General features: G+C 41.6%; 2 protein-coding genes across 2 annotated transcripts; one reads left to right on the top strand and one right to left on the bottom strand.

The window, feature by feature from the left end:
* The first annotated feature begins 3849 nt into the window (after nt 1–3849).
* LOC117728697 (interleukin-17C-like) lies at nt 3850–7336 on the top strand. Its single transcript, XM_034529487.1, has 3 exons — nt 3850–3980; nt 4074–4285; nt 5539–7336. The coding sequence occupies exons 1-3, from the start codon at nt 3954–3956 to the stop codon at nt 5777–5779; spliced, it is 480 nt and encodes a 159-aa protein (XP_034385378.1). The 5' UTR covers nt 3850–3953; the 3' UTR covers nt 5780–7336.
* A 3501-nt stretch (nt 7337–10837) lies between these two features.
* Nucleotides 10838–11913, bottom strand: LOC117728696. The gene is made up of 2 exons (XM_034529486.1): nt 11502–11913; nt 10838–11381 (listed from the first exon to the last, which is right to left on the bottom strand). Exons 1-2 carry the CDS (start codon nt 11835–11837, stop codon nt 11013–11015), a joined length of 705 nt encoding a protein of 234 aa, XP_034385377.1. The 5' UTR covers nt 11838–11913; the 3' UTR covers nt 10838–11012.

Consider the following 11913-nt stretch of genomic DNA (forward strand, 5'->3'; position numbering starts at 1 on the left):
CGCACCGGTTCGGACAGCCATGGAGCCGGAGAGGACTTGAGGACCTTTCGACTTGTAAGAGGACAGAGAGAATCAAGAGAGGAAGACAGCGTAGAGAGAAGAGTGTCAGTGGCAAAGTTAGGCTGCATGAGTGAGAAGGAATCAGAGGGGAAAGACTGACCGAGAGAGCAAAGGAGGACATCAAGAGTAGCAGGTCACATGACTTCTCTGTCTGGATGTTAAAGTCGCCCGGAAGGATGAGCGGGGGGCCGTTTTCTGGGAAGTTTGATAGGAGGACGTCTAGTTCTTCCAAGAAGTCTCCCAAAGGAGCCAGGTGGACGGTAGAGAACAACAATGGTTAGATGAACCGGATGTGTCACGCCGGGGCACTAATGAGAGAACCCAAATGCACGACCCGAGGCAGAGAGTAAAGTTCACAAGGAATCCTTTATTGATAAAGGTAATATTGTAACAGGATAGAGTCTCTGGAGAAGGACCGCCGAAGGTTCTCCCGATGTAACTGGGGAGGGACTGAGGCCGGTCGGCAAGGCTCTGACCCGCTGTGGTGAGAGCAGCTGTCTCACTCAGGGGAGAGTAGAATCGTCAACGTAAACAGTCCAGGGTCATTCACAGGAGGGCAGTCAAACTCGGCAGAGGTACAGGCAGGGATCGGGCTTACTCGGAAACGAAGGGACGTCGGAATCAGAACAGGATATCAGGCAGGAAGAACGCTGGTAAGTTGACTCACAGGTGAAGAAAAACGAACTGGCAACGAGACAAGTGAAGCACAGAGTATATATACACACTGGGAGGGGAGTTAACGAGACACAGGTGAAACACATCAGGGCAGGGAGAGGTAATCACATATGAGGAAGTAAAGACAGCAGACATGACACAGGAGGAAACAATCAGGGACAGGGCAGACAATCACAGGGACAGGAAGTGGAGAGAAACAGAGGACACGAGAGACAAGGACTTCAAAATAAGACAGGAAACACGACACAACACTACAGATCCTGACAGGATGAGTAACCGTCAATGCATGAAACTCAAAAAACAGTGGGGTAAATAATGGAAGCGGGTAGAGGGAAAATCTCGATTTGGGTGAGATGAGTAGACCTGAACCACCACCCCGACTAGAGGGTCTGGGTGTGTGGCTGAAGGAGAAGGCCGAGGAGAGAGCAGCAGGGGTTGATGTGTTGTCTGGTGTGATCCAAGTCTCAGTGAGAGCCAGGAAGTCCAGCGATTGCTTGATAGCGAAACGAGAGATGAAGTCCGCCTTGCGGTTGGCTGACTGACAGTTCCAGAGGCCTCCTGTGACGAGGCGCTGGGTCTGTGTGGAGCAGGTGGGATGAATAAGAGAGGAGGGATTTTGATGCATGTGTGAACAAGTCCGCGGTCTGTAGTATCTACGAGTAGATGTGCACACAGGTATGGAAAGAAAACACATTATCACAGGGAAATGTTTATACTCAGCCGCCCTCAGCCACCACGAAAGACTCCAACGAAAGACTCCTAGGTCTTTATCCTCCGAGTCTTCATACGAGGAGTCTTCCCTGACGCTTCGAGCCCCCACCTGGTTTTACACCAGAGTTGGTTGATAATTAGCTACAGCTGTGTCGACCCCGCCCTCAGGTCGTTGAAGGAATTGCCCACTTATCGATACTGGTATGAGTCAGCACAATGGCAGGAGGATCCTTGCTCAAAAGAAAGCCGGATGTTAAATATAATGCGCAACAAATATTTTTAGACTGATACTGATTCATTCTTGAAGTTACAAGTTGATGATGTAACTGTGGGAAATCCCCTCGGACACTTCCTGATGCGAAGGTGCTAGAAGATTCCTTTCTTTTTTTAAATTAGCCATGGCAGCATGTCAGTCTCTGTTGATGGCAGCGCAGTAGAAATATACAAATATTGTATGAATTGCCTTTCATTAATTTTCTCCACAGAATTCATCCTTTTGGTGACTGACTTTGACTTGAAATGAGGTTGTTGCAGCACAGAAACAGATAAATAAGGTAAAAGGAAGAAGTACGAGGTCCAAACAACTACAAATAGAAACGCAGCAAGAATATAGAGGGACAAAAAACGCGAGATATTGTGACGGTGGTGTGATTTAAAGTCAGCAGGTCTTTGTGTGCACTGATTACATATTAATAGTAAACATTGTACTGGAAATGGAAAACACATGCAACTTAACTTAACTTGTGCTCTGGGTTTTTTTTTTCTGTTTACTCCCCCCGTTTGACTTTAATGATCTTCAGAAGTTTGATCACAGGAGGGAATGAAGCGCGGCGCTCTCTGTGTGTCTAAATACAGGCTGCAGAACATTTATATCAGCCAGGTTGAGAGGGGGAGGAGCCAAGGTAAACTAGAGGGAAAGGTGTCTTCACATGTGTGAGCTGTTCAAAGTCCACCAGGTGTTGTGTTTTCTCCTCAGCTGGATCTGAGGTGTAATCGTGTAACCATGGGTGTCATATCAGTGGGGGGAATGTTGCATGCACTGCATTGGAGTTGCATTAGTCGGCATGTTTAAATACACTAAATAATGATATAGAGATATAAATGAAAGCACTAAAATACATCAACAACATAAATAAACTACATATTTGAACAAAAGAATGTTCACCCATATGATAATATACAAGAGTGGTACCTGGTAATTTAATTTGTATTATCATAATTATAATTAAAGGTGATGCGTGATGAATAATGTGGGATTATTATTCCTTATATCGTGGGATATTCGAGATTTGTATACAATACAATACATGTGTGTGTGTATTTATATATCTATTTATAAATACATTCCAGCTGGTAAAGGTGGAGCTCATAATTACATTATTGTCTATCATTCTTGAAAATACTTTACATGTACTTAAAAATGTGCTTGTACCTGATTACAGTGTATAGATTATGTTATATAACCATTGTTTATAATATATATATTAATTATATTAAAGCAAGTGTGTAGCATTTAAGGAGGGGGATGTATTGGCAGAAATTGAATATATTATTAATAATCATGTTTTCTTTTGCCTATCATTTACAACAACAAAAATAAGAATCGTTGTGTTTCTCTTATCGGAGAATGAGACGCTTATATCTATATAATATGTTTCTACGGTAGCCCAGAATGGACAAACCAAACACCGGCTCCAGAGAGGGACATTCCTCTTTTCACGTAGGTTTTTTCGACACGAGTCGCGCGAGGATGAAGTTTTCAGTCGGTTGCAATCTTCAACCTGACCATTCGATGGCGCCAAACACCACACGCTGCACCTTTAAAGTAAAGATATGTTCGAGAGAGGGGACCAGGGCTCCATCCCTGATCCCTGGGAGATCCCTTCCATGTGGAGTTTGCAAATGTGTTTTATTCTGTTCATAAGACAAATAATCTAAATCTGAAATGTTGTGTGTAAAGTTGATTATCATATACGTTAAAAAAGTACAGTCGCACATTCAACACGCACATGTCCTGCTTCTCTCTTCCATTCAAAACTATAAGAATAATAAGAAACAACAGCAATCAGAAATTATAAGACGATAAAAGAATAAATAACTGTGGTTTAAAGTGTTATTTAAAGTGTTCACTGTTCAGTAATCTAACCACATGGGGATACATATGTTTATTTTCTTTGTTGCATTTGAGAGGCAACTTATTTCTAATTGTAGACTATATGTATTTAAATTTTATTTGAGCTACTTTAAAAAATAATTATTTCAGGACACTCTTGTAAAGGAGATTTTTAATCTCAATGAGGCTTTTCCTGGTTAAATAAACGTATCCACTCAGAGATGAGAGACACCGCCCAGCGCGGGGGGGGCGGGGTCATGATGCTGATGGCAGGGACTCGGAGAAAGGAAATAGTGAGATTTTACAAATGATTTTCAGCAGCATTCACTCATATCGATGTGTATAAATACTGCGATGCGGCGGCGGGGCTCAGTCACACTTCTGCGGGGTAGAGATGACGAGACTGATCGGTCTGCAAATGGTAACCGCGACCCGGAGGGCAGCGCGCACGTGGAACCCGGAGCAGCCTCATATATATTTATATTTATATATATTTTTTTTAAATTGTTTACAGTTCTCGCTGCTGGTCTTCAACGACCACCTGTCCGCCGCCGCCGCCGCCGGGGGGCGCTCCAGGTGCTTCAGCGCGGAGCAGGTGGACCGGAGGAGGCACCCGGGCAGACCGGGACTCGCGGTCGACCTGCAGGACGCGCGGACGTGCGCGCAGACGGCCGCGGACACGCGCGGAGACCTGAGCAACCGCTCCCTGTCCCCGTGGAGGTACAGGTGAGTGACTGCGTCTACGGGCGCCGCGCAGGGTCAAACGCGCTCTACGGTATCACGACCGAGTAGAAATCACCATCACGAGAGGGGTGGAAGAAGTACTCTGATATTTACTGAAGTATAAGTATACTGTAGAGGTGGAAGAAGTACTCTGATATTTACTGAAGTATAAGTATACTGTAGAGGTGGAAGAAGTACTCTGATATTTACTGAAGTATAAGTATACTGTAGAGGTGGAAGAAGTACTCTGATATTTACTGAAGTATAAGTATACTATAGAGGTGGAAGAAGTACTCTGATATTTACTGAAGTATAAGTATACTGTAGAGGTGGAAGAAGTATTCTGATATTTACTGAAGTATAAGTATACTGTAGGGGTGGAAGAAGTACTCTGATATTTACTGAAGTATAAGTATACTGTAGGGGTGGAAGAAGAACTCTGATATTTACTGAAGTATAAGTATACTATAGAGGTGGAAGAAGTACTCTGATATTTACTGAAGTATAAGTATACTATAGAGGTGGAAGAAGTATTCTGATATTTACTGAAGTATAAGTATACTGTAGGGGTGGAAGAAGTACTCTGATATTTACTGAAGTATAAGTATACTGTAGAGGTGGAAGAAGTACTCTGATACAATATTTTAATGCTCTTACGATGCCAGTATAATACATATATAATATACTGTATAATACATACTCGTTACGCAGAGTATTTATACGACTACTTTCTACTTCTTCCTCCACAGCCAACTCACAATACCTCTTTCAGTTTTCATGTAGATTATAGATTTAAATCTAGGAAATGTGAAAAAAAAGTGGACTCAGTGTTGCCTTGCTCAGAATTAAAATAAATTAAAAATAAATTAAAAAAGACAAATTCAAGACAAAAAACTGAACACAAAAAAACAACAGTACTCACTTTTCAAAGTGCAGTTTTGTCCCGATACTCCTTCTGCGTATCGTTGTAGTATTTGTTGACATTGCGATTGTTGATAAATTGTGCAGCCACACGTTGAACCGGCCCTTTAAATGGTCTTTCCCTGAAGCTCAGTGCCTCACAATCACATTGTGGCTTAAAATATAATATAATATAATATATATAAATATATAAGAAACGATTCCCAACGGAGAACAAAACACAAACGTGAATCATCCCGACTGTCGTGTGCCCTGTGCTAACCCTAAAAAAAAAAAAGATAAATTGTTGAACCGGCCCTTTAAATGGTCTTTTTTGTGTGCCCGTCTCCTCTCAGGCTCAACGAGGAAGACGACCGGATCCCTCACCAGATCCTCTTCGCCGAGTGCCTCTGCAGCGGCTGCATCATCAACCGGCACGAGGACCTGAGCTACAACTCCGTGCCCGTGTTCGCGCCGCTGGCGGTCCTGAGGACGTCTCCGTGCCCGCGAGACCCCAACAAGTTCACGGTGAACAAGGCCGTCGTCAGCGTGCCGGTGGGCTGCACGTGCGCCGCGCCCAAGTACATCCTGAAATGACGCGTGAGGGGGTTTTCATTAGTCACGGTTGTTTAGCACAGTTTTTATGTTCGTCTGTTGGAAATGTGCAGTACAAGTACCTCAAAATACCGCTCGAGTGCGGTACTCGAGTAAGTGTGCGGCCCGTTCTCTGCACCGGCGCCTCGAACGCGGACGTTTTGGGTCACGGAGCTGCAAGCCGAGGCCCTGTAGCGTCGGTTTTAGACCCTGTAGCGTCGGTATTAGACCGTGTAGCGTCGGTTTTAGACCCTGTAGCGTCGGTATTAGACCCTGTAGCGTCGGTTTTAGACCCTGTAGCGTCGGTTTTAGACCCTGTAGCGTCGGTATTAGACCGTGTAGCGTCGGTATTAGACCCTGTAGTGTCGGTATTAGACCGTGTAGCGTCGGTATTAGACCCTGTAGCGTCGGTATTAGACCCTGTAGCGTCGGTTTTAGACCCTGTAGCGTTGGTATTAGACCCTGTAGCGTCGGTATTAGACCGTGTAGCGTCGGTATTAGACCCTGTAGCGTCGGTATTAGACCCTGTAGCGTCGGTATTAGACCGTGTAGCGTCGGTATTAGACCCTGTAGCGTCGGTATTAGACCCTGTAGCGTCGGTATTAGACCGTGTAGCGTCGGTATTAGACCCTGTAGCGTCGGTATTAGACCGTGTAGCGTCGGTATTAGACCCTGTAGCGTCGGTTTTAGACCGTGTAGCGTCGGTTTTAGACCGTGTAGCGTCGGTTTTAGACGGCAGGTACGTGATTGTTAGCGGGCGACCAGCCTCGGGTTCTTCATCGGTCGCGGAAGAAAAAAAAAACAAGATGGAGGACGCTCGCCCTCGTAGTTTACGTATCGACGAGCTCGCCGACGTGACCGCTGGAGCGCGGAGGCACGCGGCCTCCGACAGGGTGTCTGTCCTGTCTGACATTTTAAAAGCTCAGGACAGACAGAAAGAAAACAAGCTCCTTCTCCATTTTTCTACAGTGGGAGATTCTCTCTCTTTGGTGGGAACAATTGGGAAAAAAAAAAAAAACAGAACGGCGAATTTGGCAAATTTACGACGCGCGTAAAAAAAATCCAGGAGGGCGCTAGCTGTTCCCACCTGTTTCCACTCTTTATGCTAAGATAAGCTAAACGTCAGGAGAGTGAACGCGCATATTTCTCAAAAGGTCGAGCTATTCCTTTAGAACGGGACACACGTTACTTAAAGACTTTAATACTTTATTTTTTTAGACACTGTTACGTGCTGTTTAATATTTGACGTACGCCTCATTAGGAGAAATGTGAGGATTGACGAATTATTAAGTATGAGTATATATTACATATTACTGTGATCGAATGTGACGTCGTCTTTGTTTTCTGTGAATGTCGCCCTCTGCTGGACTGAATGTGTAACACCTCTCTGGAGGTTAAAATTTAAAAACGTTTATCTACTCGTTAAAGTAAATAGTTTTTCCACCTTAAGGACATTAAGGTGTTGAGTCATGTGACACCCCTCTTCACCGGTCTAGTGAATAGTTGAAGGCACAAAGAAGCCTCATCGTCCCCACCAGGAAATAAAAGGTTTTCTCTGGGTCTTTTGTGGCCTCCTTCCTTTACATCTAAATCACAGCCAAACTATTTAATTTCATTAATTTTCACGTAAATAAATGTTTTCACGTAAATAAATGTTAATTTCACTCATTTTAGAAGAGTTGTAATTGTTCTTTCTTTTATTTGGGAGATAATTGTCTTTTATTTTTTCAGGGAATGGAAGCACAAGTGTAAGAGAGGCTTTGTTATTGTTTTTATTGTTAACCCTACCACACCACTAGGGGGCGTGGCTACGCTGTCACAGAGGCAGTAGGCCAATAGGAGGATCACGTGGGACAGGTGACGCTGTCATGGCACGTGATAACAAGTGATAATTAATGTTTTAATTTATTTTAGTCTATGGCTAAGAAAAGATGCAATTGTAAGGAATACATTAATAATAATAAATTAATAATAATACATTTTATTTGTGTAGCGCTTTACAAGGTACTCAAGGCACTTTACATGGTAAACAAACAACAATAGAAGCAGTAACAATTAACACATTGTCGCACACAAACAGTGGAACAAAGATATTTTCTCAATAATGTTTTTATAATAATAATAATAATAATTTATTCCACTCTCATGAGCAACTAAAGTCAGTTTGCAGTGTACAAAAAGTCCACTAGGTGACTCTGCATGACAACATATTTATATATATATATATATATATATATATATATATATATATATTAAATCTGCCTGTGAGACACTACAGCCATTTCCTCCATTTCTGAACTTTATACAAATAACTGATTTATTTGTTCTATATTGTAAAATACCACATAATTAAACACATATAAAATTAATGTGTCAGATGACAAAGGTTTCTGTCTTCAACTTAGCAATAAACAATTAATTTAAGTTTCATTGCGTCCTCTTTAATAGTGTGCTTTCATAATGCAATTTAAATGTATCTGTCAAATGTTTAACTTTTTATATCTAAAGTTTAAGACTTTAGATACAAAAATACATATGAAGTTATGCTGCCCTCAGTATATGTGCCGTGATACACCTTGGCAGTTAGACAAACTCTTTCCTGACATCACGACTCTGAAGACAGTTGTCTGTTGTCCACAGGTTTATTGACGTAAGAAAGAGTCAAACTAAAACACACAAAGGGCATAATGAATACAAACAAAATGCTTCCTTGTTAACCTTACACATACACACAATGTAAATATACTGATTCTTCAATTAAATAACTTGCTTTATTTTTAACCGCTGCTTTTATGTACTTACTACTGATTTACACATATGTTCCTATAAACCACTGTATTTTAACATAACAACTCTTTATTCATATTTATTCTGTCATATGAACAACATTCATAGCGGAGTAGTCATTAACTATGACTCGATGGACTTTGTGCATAAAACTTCCCAAACTAAACAGTCACAAAAATAATCATCTGCGATCATAAGTAACAATAAAACAAATCAATACATACCAACGATGCCATCAAAAGGCATAAGATGCAAGCAGACTCAACTGGATTGTAAACTGAGCCATGCTCTTCCTTCACTTCCTGATTACAAGTCCCCTAACAAGTTACAAGACATTTTCTGTTTCAAAATAAAACGTCCTGTTTCAAAATAAACATATAACTTACTGATTTGACAATTGTAACAAAACATATAGTTTATATTAATAAATGTGTATAAATGAGTCTCTGACTGCTGTCTGAACAAACCCCTCTCCATAAAGCTTCATCATATATAGTTTTTATTAATAAATGTGTATAAATGAGTCTCTGACTGCTGTCTGAACAAACCCCTCTCCATAAAGCTTCATAATATATAGTTTTTATTAATAAATGTGTATAAATGAGTCTCTGACTGCTGTCTGAACTAACCCCTCTCCATAAAGCTTCATAATATATAGTTTTTAAAACATGACCTCATAGAAATCATCATGAAACTTCACCACCTCATCACTCACATTAAATGGAGGAGTTATTATATTACACGGTTTATGAAATGTTATGTTTAAATATGCAAATGAGGCGTCATCTTATGGTAACTTCAGGAGAAATCTGCAGACGCCAAAAGACCAAATAGTAAAAAGTAAACACCTGAATGATTATTTTGGATGTTTTCTTGCCACTAGTCTGAAAAAAATGGAAGCAAAATAGCCACAAAATTGATTAGAGTGTTAAAAACAACATTTCCTTATAGCGTCTCCCCTTAAACGCGTAAAAACGCAGATTCGAGACGTGCAAATGAACTTTTTTTTCTTTGCACATCATGTGTCAGAAGCAGCTTCACACGAGCACTCGGAGAACATCGCCGATGCCCGTCTGAAGGTTTACGACGAGTCTCGACACGTCTCGCGTGGAAGAAGAAATGTTGTGAAACACACAACCTGTGGGCACCAATGTAGCTCCACTTGTTGTGCGGCCAGTGTTTGTGTAAGGTGGAAACACACTCTGCACACACAGCTTCGTCCACCTTGGTCACATGTTAACTTAAGTGTGACTTCTTAATCTCTGGTCATTGAGATTTCCTTTGTCTTTAATACCTCTGCAGTTGAAGCTCGCGCTTCCTCACAACTTTTATGGTCGGGTGTTCCACCAATATCTTCATTCAAGAGCATGTTTTTTAAAATAAAAATAGCTGAATGTAGAGAGTTCATCACACTTTCTAGAAGTGTCACATTTTCACTCTTAAGTCGTGAGATTTGCAGCCGATAAATAAAATATAGCCTGAGATTGAACACCATCTACACACCATCTTTTTAGTATTTAAAAAAGAAAAATACTGTCTTTATACCCAAAGTTGTTAGCTGCACTGTGTTGTTTTGTGATTAATAAACAATACTAATAAAGTGATTAATCTCATGTACTCTCTACGTTGGTCCTCCGTGAGTTTTGGGGTTGTGGAAAGTCCTCTTTAGACGTTAGACTCTGCAGCAGTCACAGGCTCAGGATTTGAAGGTAAAGTGCAGACAAGAGACACAGTGAAGAGAAACAACAATTATAAATAAGCAAATAAACAAAACAATTGGCAGTTAGACAAACTCTTTCCTGACATCACGACTCTGAAGACAGTTGTCTGTTGTCCACAGGTTTATTGACGTAAGAAAGAGTCAAACTAAAACACACAAAGGGCATAATGAATACAAACAAAATGCTTCCTTGTTAACCTTACACATACACACAATGTAAATATACTGATTCTTCAATTAAATAACTTGCTTTATTTTTAACCGCTGCTTTTATGTACTTACTACTGATTTACACATATGTTCCTATAAACCACTGTATTTTAACATAACAACTCTTTATTCATATTTATTCTGTCATATGAACAACATTCATAGCGGAGTAGTCATTAACTATGACTCGATGGACTTTGTGCATAAAACTTCCCAAACTAAACAGTCACAAAAATAATCATCTGCGATCATAAGTAACAATAAAACAAATCAATACATACCAACGATGCCATCAAAAGGCATAAGATGCAAGCAGACTCAACTGGATTGTAAACTGAGCCATGCTCTTCCTTCACTTCCTGATTACAAGTCCCCTAACAAGTTACAAGACATTTCCTGTTTCAAAATAAAACGTCCTGTTTCAAAATAAACATATAACTTACTGATTTGACAATTGTAACAAAACACTCCCCGCCTGGCGTGAATACACGCCACTCAATAAATCCTAGACAGTTCACTTCACTGGGCCTCTGGGGGGAGAAGAAGCACTATCTCAGAAACAGGCCTAAGAAAGATTTTAGTCACTCCTGTTCGTGTGACCTTGATCTCGACCTTTCGCACCTTCCCGTCTTCGCTGGGGAAGGTCTGTGTTACCAGTCCAAGAGGCCATTCATTTCTTGGTACTTGGCTATCCTTGAGGAGAACAACACTTCCTGGGTTGATGTTCAGATGAGTGGACTGCCACTTCTTGCGTGCCTGTAGTGTTGGGAGGAATTGCTTTCGCCATCTGTCCCAGAAGGTGTTGGACAGGTGCTGGACCTGCCGCCACTGGCGCTTGTAGAGATCTGAAACTCCAAACTCTCCAGTAGGAGCAGAAAGGACATTCACCTTTTGAGTGAGAAGAGCAGCTGGAGTTAGTATAAATGAGTCATCAGAGTCAGTTGTCACAGGACAAAGAGGCCTGCCATTTATGATGGCTGTCACTTCTGCCATGAAAGTCACCAGCACCTCATGGGTAAGTTTGTCCTTCAGCTGAAGGAACATGGAGTCCAAGATTCTCCTTGCAAGACCAATCATTCTTTCCCATGTACCGCCAAAATGGGAGGCGTGCGGAGGGTTAAAGGTCCAAGAGCAACCTTGGCCTGACAGGTAAGTCTTCACAGTTGTGTTGTCAATGTTTGAGGGTATCTTCAACTCCTTGCAGGCGCCAACAAAGTTGGTGCCACGGTCTGAGCGGATGTGATTGACAGGACCGCGCACAGCAAGAAAGCGCCTTAGCGCGTTGATGAAGCTGGATGTGTCAAGGGATTCTATGACTTCAATATGAACCGCTTGTACGCTCATACACGTGAAGATTACAGCCCAGCGTTTACTGTGTGAATAACCTCCTCTTGTTCTTCGTGAAGAGACACTCCAAGGG

This window comes from Cyclopterus lumpus, chromosome 3, assembly GCF_009769545.1.
Source record: "Cyclopterus lumpus isolate fCycLum1 chromosome 3, fCycLum1.pri, whole genome shotgun sequence".
NCBI lineage: Eukaryota > Metazoa > Chordata > Actinopteri > Perciformes > Cyclopteridae > Cyclopterus > Cyclopterus lumpus.

What these genes read in the sequence shown, in the direction of transcription:
- LOC117728697 (XM_034529487.1), top strand. Translation starts at nt 3,954, where the DNA reads ATGACGAGACTGATCGGTCTGCAAATG. An exon ending in GACTGATCGGTCTGCAAATG is followed by an intron (nt 3,981 to 4,073) that starts GTAACCGCGACC and finishes AATTGTTTACAG; the next exon opens with TTCTCGCTGCTGGTCTTCAA. An exon ending in CTGTCCCCGTGGAGGTACAG is followed by an intron (nt 4,286 to 5,538) that starts GTGAGTGACTGC and finishes GTCTCCTCTCAG; the next exon opens with GCTCAACGAGGAAGACGACC.
- LOC117728696 (XM_034529486.1), bottom strand. Translation starts at nt 11,837, where the DNA reads ATGAGCGTACAAGCGGTTCATATTGAAGTCATAGAATCCCTTGACACA. An exon ending in AGGACAAACTTACCCATGAG is followed by an intron (nt 11,382 to 11,501) that starts GTGCTGGTGACT and finishes CTCACTCAAAAG; the next exon opens with GTGAATGTCCTTTCTGCTCC.